Source organism: Hippichthys cyanospilos, chromosome 1, assembly GCF_059441005.1.
Source record: "Hippichthys cyanospilos isolate Australia breed blue-spotted pipefish chromosome 1, RoL_Hcya_1.0, whole genome shotgun sequence".
Lineage (NCBI taxonomy): Eukaryota > Metazoa > Chordata > Actinopteri > Syngnathiformes > Syngnathidae > Hippichthys > Hippichthys cyanospilos.
Window position 1 is genome coordinate 32395001 of NC_142369.1, and position 20667 is coordinate 32415667.

At 41.1% G+C, this 20667-nt stretch overlaps 1 protein-coding gene across 1 annotated transcript in view; it reads left to right on the forward strand.

Annotated features, from left to right (window-relative positions):
• cux2b (cut-like homeobox 2b) overlaps positions 1-20667 on the forward strand; it is a 119784-nt gene that overhangs the window by 71693 nt on the left and 27424 nt on the right. Inside the window, exon 4 of the mRNA XM_088423702.1 lies at positions 12328-12406. Within this exon, the coding sequence (XP_088279828.1) occupies positions 12328-12406 (79 nt within the window). The remainder of the gene's footprint in view (positions 1-12327; positions 12407-20667) is intronic.

Genomic DNA, 20667 nt, shown 5'->3' on the forward strand with positions numbered 1-20667 from the left:
GCCAGTCCTCTAAGAGAGAAATAAGGAGACTGAGTATGGGGTGTCCCCATGTCCCTTAAGTTCTTTCCGCTGAACTGAAATGTACTTGTTTAGTCTAAAAAAGAAAACGATTAATGCAACAAGCAGCACAGTGAACAAGTGGTTAGCAGATCTTCCTCAAAATTGTAATATTCTGTGTCTGGCTTGTTTGCACAGGTGTGGGGTGTGTGGAGTTTGTATGTGCTCTCTGTGGTCGCATGTTTTTTTTTTCTTCCCATTGAGTTCCAAAACATGCATTGTTAGATTAACAGCCATTCTTGTGTATTGATGTTGATGTTATTGAAGACGCTCGATTGCCAATAAGTGTTTAAATATCTTATGGTTTGTGTGCCACAATGACAGATACACTCACTGTGTGCCAAGTTTAACCTCTCTATTGAAATGTATAAGCTTGAACGTAGACAGAAATACGGCACAGCAAAGCTTCGGCACGTTTACTCAACCACAGAAAGAGTAAATGCAGTTGTACACCGCCGATCATTTTTCATATGTTCCCAACAGAGAAGAAAGGTGAACAGAAAAGATGGCCTAAAGTTATAAATTTCTTGCACAGATTTATTGTTTTCAATATCTTGAAAATTGAGGGAACAGGAAGGGGCAAAGTAAAGTAAGCTAGTTGGCAGATACCAGAACTAATGAGACAGAACATGAGATCAGCCAGACACTACTCAAATTGTTTCTTCCTTGCTGAAATTTTTTTTTAATCTAGAAAGGGTTCCACATTTAAATAATAATGCCAAATTGGTGACTGATTTGCTAAGTGTTACACTGCCCTCAGATCACTTAATCATATGGCAAGACCAAAAATTTTATTCAAGTCGCAGTGTTGGCGGTTACGCATGACAAAATTAGCGATTTGTGAAAACGTTCATTTAAATCAAAAGCATCAACTTTCCAGCACTTGAGATGCTCTCAACAGGTTTCTCTGTTGGGTTCCGTTATTTTGGAAAAGTTTGCTATCCCAAAATAAATGTACCTTCCTCACAATGCGCCAGGACTCGTCATATGCAACTTGCTTGTTTATTTGTGCCGTGTGATTGGAGTCACCAATCCAGAGCGAGTCTTTTGTCCACCCACTGAGATCAGTTATGGCTCACCTTAAGGAACTATAGAAATTGGTCGGATGGACTGTAAAATGCAGTCGAATTTCAAAATAACTCCTTTTCACTCAAGAGGCAATAACCGCTCATTAAACATATAAAGTGAACTGATAGCAAAAGAAGCAGGAGAGTTTCAGGGTTGTGCGCATGGGCACTGCATTGGGAACCTTAAATTAAGAGATAAAAGATGTCCCACATTTTGCTCAAAAATGACAAGTCTTACACACGTCCAGAGCAAGTCTTATAAAAGTGCATGAGGTCCCATTTTGCTGGCACTCTGACCCGTCATTGACATCGAACCTGACCGGGAGTGATATATTTCTGTAAAATATGCATGACATCAAAAAGCCTTAAAGGTTATTACAAATTAATAATGAGTAGTGGGCTAAGAGCAGTAAAAAATAGCCTTCCCTCGGCGCTATGTTTAAATGTTTAATTTAACACGCTCTAGTATAAATATGGACTGCCTCCCAGCAATATGCCAGGCCCCAAAACCTAACTAGACTGTCAGCCGTCTGGAACAGCCAAACCCAGACCACCATGCTCACACGCTTGGATCAACATTTTGATTCATGCAGACATAAACGATCATCTGGAACCGTCGGCTGTTATCTTGAAAAGACACAGCGCTTTTGGTCTTTGTGTCTCTACCAACATACAGAATCACAGAAAATCTGTTTTAACTCGCATAAAGCACAAATCCTCTGCAGACTCCAAGACACTGAAAAGCTCTTTCTGAGCGTTTTTCCAAAGCATGTTAAATCATTGGCCCTGAACCCCCTTTCTCGGTAATGTCTGAGGACACCGTACAAAATTGCCTTATTCATGTTTGAAATGTAAGATGTCTGTTCCTGTGCCGCTCGTTCTCCGCGGAGCCCACGACGGCGGCGGCCGACCGGAGTGAATTTGCCGGGCGACTACCTGGAAAACATCAACAGTCATTAATTATGTAAAACTCTCCACACTGTTGGAGCAGACAGAGGCGCATACGACGGTAGCGCCTGCTCTTATTAGACTCAATGTACTCTACAACGAGCCCCCACCGCCTGGAGGCGTGGAGGGATTATCAGCCTAGCGCCACGAGCCCCACTCCCCCTTCCCTCTTGAACAGAAAGACACAGACACACTGAACAGTACACGCATACCATACACTCCTAATGCAATGTTGTATTGGGTGCTCCACAATGCATGCTTGTGTTTTTCTGTGGGGGAGAACAACAGGAATATCTGCTGTCTCTCCTCCTTGGTTAGCTCATCATTCACTTGGCTCCTTTGCGGGTCTTTTTTTTTTTTTTTTTCTTTTTTCCTGGCAATTGTTTCTCCTGCCTCACAATGAATGAAAATCGGCAAATCTGACAGGACAAATGATATGCCGTGTTTGTCAGTGAGGCCGCGTGAGGAACGTTTGCCGTTGTTGATGCTAGCGCCGGCGGAGATGTTCTTGTCTGCGATGCGCGGTACAAAACAAGGTTTGAGTGAAAGTAGTGCAATCGACAATAACATATTTATCAAGCAATTGTTGACCTCATTACTTTTGCCTCTACTGTCAGCGGAAGAGGAGCAATTGTTTGGCGGACACGTCGTCTTTGCAGGTTCAGTTCTCAGCTGTGTTTAGAGTTAAAGAATTGTGTTTTTGGAACGATGTTCCTCTTCGCTGAAACAAAGGCAGCCCTGACACCTGTAATTAATTATGCTATTATGCATTCACAATGATAATTGCCTCACTGGAAAGTCACCAGGCTTGTAAGAGGGAGCGCAAGGAAAGGAGTGCAGAGAGAGTTATCCATCAATTGTGGAGCCCGCTTTTCCTCCCTGCTCATGTCGTGCTGTCTCACCTTGACTAGTTTGAGGAAGAGCTAGAGAAGCAGTGTCAACGTGTCCGTGGGTGAGATATGGATCTCCGCTTGCCAGGGTTCGACCACTCCAGAGGGCTTTGACCCACTCTGGCACAGTTACCCATGACATCGCATCTGTTGGAGGTTTGTTCGCTTGGGTTGTACGTTGCCGAGCTAACGGGGACACTTTATTTTTATAATTAGCCCTTACCTACAGTTCTCCTTTTAATGCTTTTCCCAGCTGTGAAATCTAGTGCAGGTGTTCTCATTACTATACTTTGCACTACGCTCCCTTTCAGCTCATCAGCTCGTGCCTTTATCTCAGTTTCAGCCCGCCCCAATTCCTTCCCATCCTGCCGAGTGAGATATGTATGAAAGACACACTTTCCTCAAGGTATAGGTCATTTGCTGCATCAAACACTTGAAAGTCTGCGCTTGAATAAAATGACAACTTTTGTCTTTTCAACTACAAAGGCATGAACAAAAGATTTGTTTTACTCCCTCCGTTTGTCTTTCCTCAGCTGCCGACTTTGCTGTGACTTTGCGGCGTTTTAGTTTTTACTGCAAAAAAGTATCACGGCATTTCTTGCAGCCTCTTCATTTGAAAGGTGTACCCGGAAATCTCTCTTGCTTGACAGAGATATCAATTTAGGCCTTTAGTGTTTTTTGTTATAAATTCATCATTTTTGTTATTGTTTTTTTTTTACATAATGTACAGCACATAACTTTGAATGCGGCATTGGGTTCCTTTAAAGTGCTCTATACTGTATGTACAAGTCACCGCAAATATACGCTGCAACTGATGGTGCTGGGGCAGCTGATGAAAAGTTGGAAAAATATTCAGAAAAACCTTAAGATCAGCAATACACAAGCAGAGCTGAGTTGTGAATAGGAACACAATGTTGATCTATTTGAATTAAATCTGGTTCCACTTGAAGCATCAATTTCTTCTGATAGCAATAAATCAGCCATGGAGACTATTCTTATTTGACATGTCAATTACACCACATGACTAAGAGCTAATTCCCTCAAACATTTGTCCTTCCTCAGACCTCGGTTGTTCTTGACTATTTGCTTGGATCTCTGATGAGAGGAGCTCATATGTACGCAGAGGCTCAAGGACCAGAAAAATTCTGATTTTGCACCATGATATGTGTTTACATTGAAGTGGATTGATATTATTATACAAAGGAACAGTGGCATGGTCAGCTTTCTCATTTGTCTGGAAGGGGGGGGGGAGTTCTCTTGTGACTGAGTGGAAGTGGCATCAGACATTTGAGAGAGCGGGGCTTTGATTGACAGGCAGCGCTGATCTGAATTGACGCAGTGACGAGATGTGTGTCAGTGTGCTGACTGCTCATCTCACTTTGCACCCAGAGATGGGCACAGCTACCGCCATGTTGCTACGCCTTCTCTGAGATGCATGTCACCATGATTAAATCTCCCCTTAAACACAGTCTGTGTATCGTGTGGGTGTGTATACGCTCATGTTTGAGTGTGTGCGTGTGCAGTTGGGCACCTGGATCTCTCAAAATCAAGACTGCTTTATATTGCAGTAGTGTTTACCACTGGTCCTCTCCTCCACCCACACGAAAGTCACTCCACAGCAACTCATCTAACACCTTTGAACCTACAGCCAAACAAACAAAAGCCAGTGGCGACAGCCGTTTGCACAGCATGGTACTTTCAAACGCTGATCCACTTCCTTCTTTTGAAGGACATTTTAGGCATCAAGTGTATATGTACAGTATATCTGTGTATGAATATAATAACATGTTTTTAGTTTTAATGGTTACCTTTGGTCACATTATAATGAAAAGTATGACTTCAGCATGTCTGTGTATATATATATATATATATATATATATATATATATATATATATATATATATATATATATATATAAATCTCCATTCGTATTACTCAGGACCAAAGAAGGAGCTCTCAGTTTCAAAAAGGTTGGTGACCCCTGCCATAACCATGACATAAATTTGTTGATAAGGTTGTTCTGTAGACCTTTTATTCAAAACAAACTAAATTACATTTTATAAGCAGTATGAAATACAAGATGTACAAGGAATTGACCTGAATGCATCTCCTTGGCTGTAGTCGGGGAACTCGGACAGCCGGAGTTGTCCTCAAAGTAATGGCCCTCAGACGTCAACCTTGAGTGTAGTCGGTAGCTGACCAAACATAACAATAACAAGGAAGCAGCGTTTACACTCGAAATTCCAATTGAAAGATGTTGCCCAAAGTTGCCAAGGAACACTCTACATTTGTTGTTGTATTTCAGATTTTTCCACATTGTGAGCGGTCAGTGAAAGCAGCGCAAATGTAACCTTGAATGCCCTCAAAGCAGTTGATTTTTCTTTTCCTCGCAATGCAGCTCAAGTTCATTTTGCCATAAATACCTGAAGTTGCGCACCATCCATATTCCACCTATCATGTGCCAAAAGGCCCCAATCAATAAAGAGTCAAATGGAATACCTTTCCGTGTTTTTAAACCGGTGTGCACAGCTCCATACCTTGCAACTCTTCATTTGAATCAGCTGGAGACACCATAACCTTTACACGATCCTCTCTGTTTTAGTTATGTTCCTGTGTGTGAACAAGAATGGACTCAGACGTTGATTCACCCTGCTCGCTTCTTTAATGGAAAGTAATGTCATAACAACCTTACAGTAGATTTTCTACCCGAAATATCGGCCTCTGCTTAAAAAAAAAAAAAAGGTCAATGTTAGGAGCCTACTATTGAAGAAAATATACTTTCTTATTCAGTTCTAATGTTTGTTGAAAGGTTATCTCGTATCACACTGAACATCGTAAAATTTGGTTCCAAACACAAAAGCTAAAAAAAACATTACATGAATATTCAATACATTTGATAGCAAGAGGCCATTTAATTTTAAAATATATTGTTATGAACATTGGTTGTGTGTGATGAAGCATTTTTGTGCATCTATCATTAAAATGCAAGGGCAAAGATCTGGTTGATTTTCTCGCTAAGGTGTTTTGACAAAGGGTAGTAGTGGACTTCACACAGTTTTTGTCTAATAAGCATGGAGTGCGACGGGGGCTGTTGTGACATGCTGTCAGCCTGTGGGCTGGACCGCCGCTCTGCAAGCTCCACAGTAGGATGGACTCCCTATGATTGTGCACTGACCTTTGCATCATGGGGAAGATGACAGGTAATTTAGAGACCTCAGGGAATGTGGAACTATACAATTGTGGTCCCCATTCCATCCGCAACACCAATCACATTCACCTTGAGGTGTACAGTAAGTCTGTGTGCACACTACACAGCTGTGAATGCGCCCACACATGCATCACAGGAAGATACACATCTAATGTTTTTGGTGTAAAATGAGCCAAGCCTAGATACGTGTAGTCGGAAGCACAAAAGGCAAGAGTTGGCCTTGATGACACTCATGTCATTCAGTTAGTCACTATAATCACCTGCAAACATTTCAGCCCCGACTCACACGAGCGAGTCACCAGGGTGGCAAACTGGTAAGGCAGAGGGGAATGATTTAAAGTGATAATTGTGTCATCACCGGTGGTGATAACTGGATTTGATGGCTACATAATTGCTTGTGCTCTTTTTGGAAACTTTAAGATGCAGCCATTTATGAAGGGCCCTCAATCATTCACATCCTACACGCAGATATGCCCACTGTATGCTACGTTTTTTTTTTTGTTTTGTTTTGTTTTTGTTTTTTTTTGCATCGAGACTCATTTAACGGTGGTATTCTCAAAGGTTCATACTAAGTATTTCCCAGCAACCTTGTCCCAGGGGCTACAGACTTCCCACTTGGTAGCTGTGTGAAGAGTTATGGGGGCGTGCTAACAGGTTTTCTTTGGCTCTCTCTCACTGCTCTACCTCAGCCTTCATTCTTGCTAGTAAACTCAAATTGTGGCCAAGACCAATCCCTTGCTGGCCATATCCTTTATCACAAAATGTGCTTCGAGCCCCAACTAGTGCCAGTGCTATATTGTGTAGCCAAAATGGCAGACAAGCTTTGCCAACATGGGAGGTCCTCGAGCCACGGCTCTCTTTACAACAGCCATATGTGCTTCTATCTGCCAGGGGGAGACTTCTGGCTTTGGGGATCCCATGTACTTGGCAGGCACTGGATTATCCCGGAGATGATGATGACGACTCCTTGATCAACAGCTATTATGCACCACCTCTCAGAGCGCTTTGATGATAGCAAGGGTGGGGTATCCATACGCATAGCGGGTGCTGATGTGTGATGCACCAAGCTTGCGTGTGATTGATGTGTCTGCCTGCTTCTCTAGGCAGGTTAAGGGTGTGATTCTTGGAGTAATCTCTGTGTTCTCTTGTTAAAGAATGATGGAAGGCCTGAACTCTCGTTGTTGCATTCATCTTCTTAGACTTTTTTTAAAATATGTTTTGGGAAGGTTAGTGTGATGATTCTCTGATTCTTCAGCAGGACCATCAAGCAAGTTTGTTCTTGACCTGTGTCTGATAGGCAGCATTGGGCAAGTTACTTCAAAACTGTAATGCATTATTCATGACTTATTACTGTCATTTCAAAGTAATTTGTTATATTAATATATTACTGTATTTGAAATGTACTACATTACATTACTATTGCATTACTTTTATATTACTCTCACTAACATAAGTGGAAATATGGATTTGCCATTCTCAATTTAGCACATTACACTCATTACGCATCCAGTGGAAGGTTGCCCTAAGCCTTAAGCCTAAAAGAAGTACAAATCATTTCATCCGTATTGTATTGTAAACCTTTAAAGACAAATAAAAAATGTTTTGTATTTTAATCACTTTATTACTTAGCTTCACAACACAGTGATGCATTGTTTATGCATTAGGCAAAAACAGTTAGTGCATTTCTCAATTTCAAAACGTTTCAAAAATAGATTTTGGAGAGGATAGGTTTTGGTGGGGCTAACGTTAGTAGCTAACCCTAACCCTGTGGAAATCGGCAGCATATCATCTACAGTACGTACGACATATTCTGCCACGAGTCTCCTAACCTCTTAAGCGGCATCCCTGAGCAAGAGAACGATAATTTTGCCTGCTTTGTTTTATCCCTACTTTTAAGCCTTCGCATGCTTTCTTCTTGCTAACGTTGTGTGACTATGACTCCGCTTTAAATGGTTTGTACACCAAACTATTCTTCTTGTCTTTATCTCTGACAAATTGAAAGTAATGGGCATATAGTCATCTTATTTACGTATTGTCCATATTCGACCTTTGTTCTGCTGCTGCTGCACTCATCTCTGTTGGAGTAGAAACTAAAAACAGAAAGTAAACATTTCAAGACTTTTGTCCACCAATTTCACTGTGTTTCTTGGCGAGTTTGGAGAAAAATGGTCAGGTTAAAAATGCATTGTAATGCATTACGTTGCTCTCATTTGTACGGAGTAAGATTTTGCCATTTATTTGTGTCTAATGTATTACACTACTGCTTTACAGCAACTACATTACTTTTGTAACGCATTAAAGTAATTACATTAAATTACATGAATGCATTACTCCCAACATAGATGGTAGGTGATAGCTTTAGTTGCTTTTTTGAAAAGGCCATGTTGCCCCAATTGTCAAAAAGTATATGAAGCATTCAAAATTGGCCTGAATATATCTTAATCTGAAATGCGGCTGCAAAATAATTAGAATTTTAATCGTGATCACGATATTGGCTGCCACGATTAATTAAGCTCATTCTCTGCAATATTAACATTTAAAAAGCTGACTATACATGTCAAATCAAGCACTTTGTCATTCTACCACCAGGAGACAATGTTTGTCTTTGCTTTTATCACCCTACTATATTATCTACCACTGTGAAATGCTGTTGAGTTTCTCACCTGATTCTTAATATATACAGCGCTGGCTGTCAATTGAGACCCAAAATTGGAATAAATTTGGTTTGAAACGACCGAAAATGACTGAAATTATGAAATTTGGACTGCTAATTGATTAAAATTTGCATTAAAAAATCATGTGCTTTGTTCTAAGTAGGCTTCATTTATTTTAATTGGTTTGCACTTGGTTGCAATTGGTTTTGCAGCAAGTAAGTTGCCCTGTGTGACAAGTTTTTGCCATGTCTTGGGTGAATTTCTTTAAATTATTATTTATTTTAGTTTATTATTATTATTATTATTATTTGTAAGTATCAAGCCTTGAAGCCTTGTCGATAGACTGCTTGTTTAAAAGAAGTGCAATAAATAGACATGTTGGACTAAACATAATGACTAATTGTGATTATTATTTTGGCCATAATCGCGTTGCCCTAATCTGAAAAAATACAAACCGTCAGATACACATCAGGAACTTTTACACAAATCACTTATCCCGGGTCTTAAAATAAATTAAATCTATTTGATTGTAACAGCTATCAATTAAAATCCAAATAATGGACCCAGTGAGGACTCGTTTTGGAAACAAATTAAAATTCAAAATACAGTACATTACAGACTGACTAAGAAAACCTCTAAGATGGCTCATGAGTGTGTATGCTCTCCAGTTCAGTCTGTAGGGCTCCAATAGTGTATCTATAAAAAGGTTGATTGAACTTGTTACCATATTTTGTCCATCTCATTTTGACAACAAATTGATTCACACTCAATATTGCTCTCTACCTAGACAGTTTGACATCCTGATGTGTGACTGACTCCAAGTTACATTCTGCTAATTATGAGGGTCTTCATTTTTGTTTTGCACTATGTGTATGTTTGTCAGACAAACACCTCATAATTTTGTTGTGCAACCTGCTACATCAACTTTTTTTTTTTTTGTGTGGAAGCGATCAGTAGGTGAGGGAGATTTAAATGGCGGTAAAGCCAAGTGAAACACAACACAATGTTGCAGGGAGTTGGCTGAGAGCTACAGACTATTGCATCTGTATTGATTGGGTGCCAGCTTTTTACAGTACATTTTCCATGAACTCCTCTGAGCTGCTCCAAGTAGCAGTGAGGAGGGGGTTGCGTGATCTTTATGATATTTCTTTAAACTTGATGTTGTCAATATGCCCTCCCGGGGAAGACAGCGGCCATTTCCCAGTAAATCAAAAGGCTCCCCACGCTTTTTTTTTTTTTTCTTCTACACACCTTATTTATTACCCCACTAAACAGTAGAAATACGCTATTACCGTCATCATATTTGGCCATTGTGAAATTAGTGTCGTTCACGTTTCATCACACCAATGAGGTGTGGCAAAGCGGTAATTAACAGTCAGAAATGGCAACTACTATATCGACAACAATTTAAGTTGAAAGTATTGAGAAGCACGTTATGCTCTTCTTTCAATTTAGTAAACAATTTAGAGGTCCAAGCAGAGGCCAAACTCTGTGTAACCCACATATTTGCAAGTGCAGGTGCTCTTTCTACGGAGCCAGGTGGCAGCTAATTCACTTTCTTTGTCCTTTCTAATGAATCGTTAATTGGTTTGCATCACCCGCCGGGCTGACGACGGCAGGTGCCACTGCCGCTGATGGCCGCTGTCACTCGTGAGTAGTCTTGTGCAGGGCTTGGATGACTGTAAGCAGGAGAAATATCATTTCACTTGGGCTATGTTCATACTCAGTATAAGTGACTCAATTGCAATTTATTTTTATTTATTTATTGCCCCTCTGCAACCGGTGTCTGATCATTTAATGGCAGTGTGTCCGATTTTTTTTTTTTTTTTTTCTTCCTTTGAGACTCAGCACACTTGGTATGTATCGTCGCCAAATATAAGACGCACTTTTGTCCCCAAAAATGAAGGCCAAATTATGGGTGCGTAAACTGTAAACGGTAAATTAAAAATGTTTGATTTTTTTCCTCCCCCATTTGAGATTGATCTGTCAGCCACATAAGCCGAGCCAGAAGTGTATTCTTATATCGGCCATATACTTGCAATAATTAATGTAATGGGATGAGCTAGAGGAAGGGAACGTCAATTGGCTGTTTAGCATTAAGTGCCTGTTGCAGCTAACAGCAGCTCGTGTTAGCTGCTACAGCATTATTTTCAATAAAAGAAGCTAGCAGACTGAAATAACGTCCGGGTACATCCTTGTTCACACAGGAATATTACTGAAACAGAGAGGGAAAATTTATGTCTCCAGCTGATTGAATTAAGAGTGCACCGTTAAGAGAACATGGAAAGGTATTCCATTTCACTTGTTTATTAATTGCATTCTTTTGACATATAGACACAATTATAAAGTTGATGCTGCTCAACGTTTGGTATTTATGAACTCGAACAACGTTGCAAGGAAAAGGAAAAACTGTTCCAAGCGCATTCAAATTACACTGGCAAGGCATTCACTGACCGCTCACAATGTGGGAAATCTGAAACACGATTAACGTGCAACAAATATATAACTCGAGAAAATATGAATATTTTCTAAAAGATGAATTTGATTCTGGTTTGCTCTAGTTTTTACATTGTTGCCAAAGTGTTGGTGCGTCTTATACACTGTAATATAGAAAATACCAGCATTTGATGCCAAAATCAAGGGTGCGTCTTATATTTGGGGGATTAGGGTAATCCTGAATCCGAGCCGTATCTGATCTTTTGTCATGTCATATTCATCCGACTCACACATAACAAACAAGCAATAAACGTCACAATTCTGCGCACAAAAGGTCTGCTCTATCAGTTGAGAAGTAATGCTCTAAACAACTTAAACGTAAACACGAATGAAGAGGGCACAGTGCTTGGGGCAGTCGCACAGAACAGATGAAAAAGAAGAACCAATTTAAGAAAGAAGCAATATACCTTTAAGCACAAGGGAGTTCTGCAAGTCAGCAGTCCCATCCACAGTCTGGACTTCCCTTGATCAGTTGGTCCTTTGGAGGCCAGTGGTCAACACACGCAATGGGACTGAAATCTTCCTTCTCACAGTGACTTGTTCAACATCAATTCCACATCTTGCTGATACACGCTGGAGCAGTGTGAAATATGCTGGAAACATATTTACATTACTCACTTATTTCCTGACATCACTCACGTAACACCATCAAAAGATGCTTCCTTTCTAAATGCGCCCAGCTCTTTTGACGCTGGTCACACTGGGATCTTATGACATTTGCTAATCTCCTGCGTGACAACACACTATGAATGTTCCAACTCTGAAGTTCTGTGCAGATTACGTGGTGTAATTTTACAGATCTAGACCTGCTTGCATTTGGAATTGTGTATTTGGGCATTGAAATTTTGTTAACTTTGTATAAACTGTTATGCAGAAAATTGTTCATTTCTTTTAGTGCAAGTATTTCAATTCTATGCATGCTCATTTATCATGTGCTGCAAATGTACACGTTATATCCACCAATACTTACCTTAATGGCTTTTTTTTTTTTTTTTTGGTCCCTGCAGGTGGTTGCTCTGAACAAGCGGAGTAAGGAGGCTGAGTCTGCATTCCTAGGAATCTACAAACAGCTTATTGAGGCCCCAGGTGAGCCTCTCACTAAGATTGTAGATGTTTATCTTTCCAAACACAAATGGTTCACTTCTGCAAAACGTCTTTTCTTTGATCAAGATCAGTTAATTCCTGTTATGCCCAATGTGGTCGGGCTGTCCACTGTGGTTGTTGGAAGGGACACGCCATACCATGAAACAATCCAAAAATCCCAGAATATTGCTTTCCCCATTGATATGATATGGTAAGCGTGCACATTGATATGAGATGCATAAAGCTCCACACCCTGTGGCTTCTATCTATTTTTTAAGAAGTCCGTGATCTGAGTGGTTTCCAAAACTCTGCATGAGGCCACTTCAAAACCCAGCCTAGGTCCTTGAGACTGCTTAACATGGCTGAGAAGCAAGCACATCCTTGAGGAGCTTGGCTGTTGATTGGAGAGGGCCAATTAAAATCCCCACTGAAGTCTGGCTTCATGTGGAACGCGGGCCCGTTGAGGCCAAATGGGGAAAAGCAAGACGGGGAGAGGGCTTAGAAAGACTTTTTGTTGTTATTGCTGCTGTTCTCAATTTTCATGCCCATCCGTATGTAAACCGTCGCTCCGTTGCAGGATACTGCGGGTAAACATGACCCAATCTCATTCCAGATCAGAGAAACACTTGTGGCAGGAGTCGAGAAAGCTGTTCACTAATTCAATGAATGCAAGATAAAAGTCTGCGACAGAGAAAAAGCAAAAGCAGCAGCTGACTTTTAAAGGTCTCATTTTGCCTTGAAGTCTCCAATGATATAGTCGCTCGCTCTCCCTCTCTCTCTCTCTCTCTTGCTCTCTCTCACTCTCTCTCTCTCTCTCACTCTCTCTCTCTATCTATCTACTTGGTATTGTCACACAAATACAGTATATTCACAAGTCATTTCTTAAAGTCATAACCCCTGAATTTAATTACAGGGGCATTTTTGGGAAAGTAACCCCTAAAAGCTAGTAAACTAAGTGAATTTGACATAACTCCTTAAAAAAGTAAAAAGTGGGACATTACTGAACAATCACAATCAATGCAAACCTGCAATGGAGTTTTACCTTCCCACCATTATTACCTGTATTAAAATACAGAAGTGTAGTAAGAGCAACGCCTCAAAACTTTGCAATCGAATCGTAATGTTTTTCCAAATTGGTTTCTTTTCTGGGCGGCTTGGTGGAAGACAGTTTAGCATGTCTGCCTCACAGTTCCGAGTTCCGAATTCCAATCCAGCTCGCTCCGTCCTTTATGTGTGGAGTTTGCATGTTCTCCCCGGCCTGCGTGGGTTCTTTCCGGGCACTCCAACTTCCTCCCGCACAGTAACTGTACTGTTATTCCTTCCCGTTACCATCCCTTGGCCGTAGTCAGAGAACGCGAAGGACTGGAGTTACCCTCGGCGTAACGGCCCTCAGACATCGACCTAGAGTGGAGCCCATAGCTGAACAAACATGATAATAGGGAACAGAGTTTACACTCAAAATTCAAATGTATTACAAAAGCCCTCTTCTTCCCTCTTTCGTCTTCACTTTACTCCTGCCGCCGCTTTCACTCGCGTGTGAGGTTCACTCAGAGACTGCTGCTGATTCAGAACTCAACAGTCAACAGCTTGGACAAGACTGACGAGACAGTCGGTCAATCAGAGCACGTGTACTCCTACAAGACACGTGATTGGCTCCCGGTGCAACATCGACCAATGTGGGCAGGAGTTGTAATCTACTCCTGCCCATGAGTTGTAAACCACTCTTGAGGTGGGAGCCAATCACGCTTCTTGTAAGTGCCTGTGGCATGTCCGTTGACAGTCAAGTTGTCTCTGTTTGGCATGCTGGAAACCTTCACAGTGCATCTTTCTGCAATATAGCTTTTTTTTCTTAATGAAACACATTTTACAAGTAAAAAGTTGTGTCATTCCACTAGAAGGCCAGTCATCATGTTCCTCTTTTTGCAGCTCGCGTTGTCGCCTACATTATCTTGTGCCCGTCTGTCACTGTACGTCTTACTGCAGCTATCCAAGGTCAAAGCTCCCGTCCTACTTGAGGATGGATGGCTCCAAGTTTACTGCAGGGCAGTCATTTGACTATGGCCTCACTTCATTTCTGCCTGCCTCTCAAAAACAAGGGAGTGATCCCTCTCTCTTGTGCCAACGCTGTACAGCTCGTTTGTTTCTGATTCGTCGACAGATGAAATCGTTCTTTACCTGACATGCTCGTTAATCTTAACGCAGTTATTACTATTCATTGCCGGATGTTTTTTCTCCCCTTTTCCTATTATTTAATTTGACAGTGTCTCTCCTCTGGACTGCGTTAGCCCGTGTGCTCATTTGTGTGCTGTCAGTCCAATCAGAGCAGGCCTCAGTTAATGAACAACATGGAGACCGGAGCAACATCTGTTCAACATGTGACCTGTTGCATGCGGCTATCATTAACATCTGGTCACTTATCAGCTATTCACTTTGCATCTCTCTCTTTGAATGACTATCAAGTACATTGGTTAGACGCTTGCTTGAGAATGACATGCTTTGGTCATACGGCTGCAATTTTAGCACGCCTTGAAAGTAGCAGAAAATGTAAAACAGAAATCAACTCCATTTGAAAAGAAAACTTCTCTAAGGAAGTTATTGAGAGGTGTTTTTGTTCTCTCTCTTTCTGCCTTTTATGAGGGCCCCTAAGCTGAGATGTCAATCCACTGGAGTGTTTCATTAGCGTGCTATATTTTGATTTGCCTGTGACATCTTCCCATGCTGCGCACACTAACCCAGTCTACGGCTTGAAAGGGGCCTGTTAACAGTGTTTCCCAAACCATGTTTATATCACCTCAACACTGTTTTTGATCAGCCTTGATAAACACATTGTGATCAGCGAGCGCCGTAAAAAATTCTGGCAGCTTCTGCCGGAGTTCATCAGTTTCCCAGAGATGCGGCAAACTTTTCCCACGTCTTTTTTTTTTCAACCTCTCCTTCTTGCTGTCTCATTCTCCTCTTCCTTCCTGGAATGTGTGTGAGTTGTTTGAACGTCAGCGTTTGTTGCCGCCTCTGTGAGATCAGCGAGGCCCTGTCGCCAGGGGCGTAGCCCAGAGACTGACGCTCCAGGTGTTTGCGCTACCTCGCCTCCTCTCACTACTCGTACGCACGCGCACGCACACACACGCGCGTGCGCTCACACAAACACACACGTACACCCTCTTCCCTCAGGGCCCAGCCCACTCCCTCTCCCTTTTAAAACAGAGCTCGCTTTCATCTGAGTGGGAAGCTCATCAGACTTTGTGAAGATTCTGTTCCGAATACACCTCACAGAGTGTGTAAATGTGTGTATGCGTGTGCGTGCAAACGTGAACTTGAAAATGTTATGGCAACAGTGCTTGCCTGTGGTAACGAATGGAACTGCAGGCCAGAACGAAAGCACAATTTTGTGACAATTCTTTGAGGGCCCTGAGCAGGACCTGGTTTTGTGCCCCCTCCACCGTGTTTAGACGTTCAGCATAGGGGGAAATATTCTTGCGCTTTTTGAGGGCCTCTCGTGGCCAGGGAACTCTAAGCAGCCACTTAGTTCGCTAATGCCCGGGGTCAGCTCGTTTGCGTTCCGTTGCGTCGTATATCGTCTTGTATTATACGACTCCTGTAAATCTCGTACATATTCAAAGCGAACGCTCCCTGCAGCTATGAAATTATCCAATCTGAAAGCAGTGACCTCAGTAGTTCAAAGCCATTCAAATGCATTAAGAATGGTTGTCCTTCTTCAACCCCCACCAAACACAAACAGGCACACGCAGAGAGGCCTGCAAGGCACAGTGAGCTGACTTTATTGTAATTGTGCAGCTGAGTACCTACAGTCAGGGTAAGAGCGGTGGAAGAGGAGGAATGCTGTAAATGTTTGTGGCAGTCTGTTCAAAAATAAGGGCAAATAAAAGCTGATGGGGAATGAAAGCTCTCTGGGTGGGACGTGATTATGCACAAGTGATTAATAAGAGCAGTAATAAACAAAGGCCCAGGAGATGTTTGAGGTGCTTAATAATGCATTATGTTCATAAAAGAGCTGGGCCTCTCCAACTGATCCCTGTGGAGTAGGACACCCCAGAGGGACCAGGAGGGAGAACAAGTGTGTGTGGAGGAATGCTGCTTCGTGTGCACGTATAATTCTAAAACGTAGAGCAAATGCCAATGAGCTTATACCTTATCAAGTTTTACATCAAATTTAAGTTTGCATCATAACTAATTTCTTTTGGCTGCTCGGTGGTTGTATGAGATTTCCAATATCCCTCAGTCGATGTTATTCCCTCTGTACTTCTGTGTATTTCACAGGAAAAAAAATCTTTCATGCAAAAAAAAGAGTTGCTTTCCATGCGCTTCTTAAACTGAGTCCAAATTCATTGATAAATGAACAACTAATTAATTTTCAAATTAATCAGCAACTATTTTCATGAGCAAGTAACCATTTAGAAGCATTCAACTTTTTCCAAAACTTCTGATTTATAAACAGTAATAATTTGCCGCTTAAACTTTGGAAAAACAATGACCAACCCTGAATCAGGTGAAAGAGATGAAGGCAATATCAATCCCCCTCGTATGATTTTACTTCATTGTTGTTTAGTGTTTTATTTTTAAATAATAAACAATAAAAAAATAAACAACGATTGCCCAGTGATTGATTTTTTTTTAATAAAACACTTGATGTAAACCAGGAATTAACTTCATTTTAATGTAAAATGACCAACAGAACAATCTATTCCAAAAATGTTAGTGATAGAAAAATAGTGTCAGCCCTACTTTTGAGACATCAAATTCATTTGAACTAAGTCTGTGTCATGCATGTTAGCTTCAAATGCACCACAGAAATAAAAGCCCTTCTTGTGATTAGGCTGTGTTATAGATCATCAATTAAAATAAATTATGGAGTCATAGCAGGACGAAGGCAGCAATTATAGTAAATGCTTGACATCAATTTCTATTTGTGAAGGTGAAAATCAAGCTCCAAAAACTGTGTCAGCCAAGTTATGGTCCTTGACAGCACTATTACCGCACTATTACTGTTTGTTGCAGCAGCAGCAGAACATGTTTACGGACCTTGAAGTCCACTTCGAGAGGAGAAAAAAAAAAAAAACAACAACACTGTTTTGAATGAAAAGAAAAAAACCCTTGAGCGCAGCCTTGTAAATTAATTTGTTCGTGTTGTATGATGGGAACACAGCTGGCCTCATTAACATGTGCACAACAAATAATTATAGCCCCCCCCCCCCCCTTCTTCAGCCAGCCACTGCCTGGCTAATGGGCTTGCTGGGTTAATTATGTCAGAGCGTAATTACACAGGGCCCAGAGAGACATAATGGTGCACCCTACTGTGCCCACGCCACCTAATGATAGTATATCGCTGACATGGCAAAGACGGACCAGCCGACGCACCTGCTTGTGTTTCACTGCAAGACCTTAGCCCCTTCCTGCCCTACCTTAACCACTTAGAGGACCCATACACAATACTTTACCTGTGCATTTTTCTATTCTGAAATGCCCAGCCTCTGACTGACTTTGAGTTTTTCCTTTTGCGTGCAATAGCCCAGAAACAGCAACTCAGTGACCATGGGGAAGCAAGTACACCGTGGCAGCCTCATTACTGCTCAGCCAAAATGATGAAACCCGGTATAAATGCAGCTGCAATTGTGCAAAAGCATAATTAAAAGAGGCACTACCTACATAGGCTTGAAGCACTACAGAGATAAAACATTTCCAGACACACATTACTTTACAGTCTTTTGCAATAATTCACCATTGTAAAGAGTCATGGCGGCAGTGTGAGTCTGTCAAGATCAAGAGACGTTACAAGCTTAAAATGGTTCCTGTTACGTTTGCTTCTCCAGCCTAATGTTCACATTTTCTTGTTTGCTCTTTGCACTTTCTAAAGTTAACATGCATTCCAGGCACCACACCCTCCATCAATGAATACAAAAAATCAAATATTGCAGGTTGTGTAAAATATATTTTTTGAGGTATTGCTTCTTTTGACATTTTGCATTGAATATTATTATTATCAACTAACGGGTTGACGTCTAGTCACTTAGATAAATGACATTAATGAAATCTACAATTATGCTTTTATAACAAATGATTGTACGCTTCATAAGGAACAACCTTAACCCAGGAGGTGGTGCTTGTTCACAGTGTGGGCCGCAGGCGGTACGGATAAAAAATTTACAGACCTCACCATGATCATCAAAGTTGCTCATTCGTGATGTAAGCATGTAAATATATGTTTTGTCATGGAAGTACATGGATGCATAACAGCCAGATGACAGGCCTAGTATAAAAACAAAATCTGTAAATAAATGCCTGATGCTGAAAGATGACATTTTTACAAATTGGTAGATAATAATATGACTTATTAATTAGAATAATGACAAGGATTTCCCTAGAACATATGTATATATTTATATGAATATTCTGGAATGTCAAATGTCAAGGGTGATATTAAATTATATTGACTAATAGATTTGTCTGTAAAGATTTGCATATTTATTGTTGAAAATGAAGGCTACTTTTAACTTTGACAAGATAAGCCTCCATCTTTTGAACCAAAGTATGTGAAGCTTGGTGAAAATTAGGACAATATGCAAGCATACACTGCAAGGCCATGAAATTCTGTTCTACTTCAAATGTTGTATTAATACAGTAGAACTCCTCTACAACAAAATCATTTTTGCAGCCAGAAATCTTTCACAACAGACGACTATAGCAAATCTACCTATATCTCGGACGTAAACATACTGTAAAAAAAATAAAAAATGTGTTGCGCAATCTACAATCTGACTGAAGTTAAAAACAAAACTATCCCAGATAGAAAAAAAAGGGAGAAAGAAAGGAATTGCTCTTCCCATTTCCACCTGAAAATGTTATATTTTTCATCTCCGTAATTATGATCTCGAATCAGGAATGCATTCATATTTATTTAAGACAACTTGTAAAAAAAAAAAGATCCTTTTGAGAACGCAGTGTATGTTAGGGTGTGCCCCAATAGACTGCCCTTTAAAAGGCTTGGGGTTGTAAGTAAAGTAAAGGAAATTGCAGTAAAGGAATTGCAAGCTGTGAGCCTGTTTTCGTATGTAGGATTTTACCATTAGAGCAACGTTGTTGCCCATAAATACCACCAATTAGTATATACGTTATCCACTGAGTTTCTGCACTCTTCCTAAGCAAGTGTAAATCTCTGGGCCCTTCTAGAAGAACCTCTTATCTCTACCGAAACTGATGTTATGTTTGCAGACAGACTTTTGTTAGTTCCCGTGATTTCATATTTGACTTGCTGTACTTCTGTGCCAATGAATGATAATCCCGATTTACCCGTGTGCGAGTATTATCTCTGTCCTCTGATCACTAAAAGTTGAAAGGATATATGGGAAAGAGGCAGATAAAGTGATTTCTGTGACAGTGGGTCGATGGTCTAGCAGTGCTTCCTGTTTGTCTTAGAAGAGCTTTTCCCTTAATAGTGCTGTCCCTTGTGACTGATGCAATATCTCCACAGTTGGTGCAACAATGAAGGCAGACAATGCTTGACTGTAAACGGTCCTGGGAAAAATAGCTCGATCAATTAAAGGGTGCAAAATGTTTGTCTGATGAAAAAGCGGGTGGAACACGCTGCAATGCACAACCGGGATTTCAAAAAATTGCATGCTCCAGAAGTTTTGGGCTCTGTGATTAGTGTTTATTTTTTGCTTGGAGTTTATGGCAAAGTTGCGCCTGTCTTTGGCTTCATCGCTCAGGAAATGTCACGGCAGTCCGGGCCCACACTAGACGCACAAGTGTAAGATGTGCGGATGAAAGCTGCAAGAAAAAAAAGTTTGTATAGAGCAAAGAAGCGATTTTCCTCTTTTAGAATTTTTAAAGGCGTGTGTGTGTGCATGTTTGCGTGCGTGTGTGTGAGCGTTGCTCCTCATCTCGCCACCCCCCCTCTTGTCAAGGAGCTCCCCTGAGCTTCCTTCTCTGTGCTTTGGCACTAGAAGTCACCTCCTTTGGTGTTCAGCAGGCAGGTACACAACAAGAGCAGCTCACTCTCTCTGAGCTGTTGAACTTTTCGGGAGGGGAAGAAAGGGAAGGCGAAGATTAAAAACAGCCCTGTGATGTGGAGTGCCGAGCTGCCTCCTGAGAATTCCTGGCATAATAATTTAAATGATCAAATGATACAGAGGAGACTTGTTAGCTGAGAAGCAGCCTCCTAGTTGGCCCCATGGGCCCAGTGCTGCCGCGCATGCATTGCAAAATAGCTCCTCTGTTGTGCTAAAGAATCCTGTTTTTTTTTCCCCTTT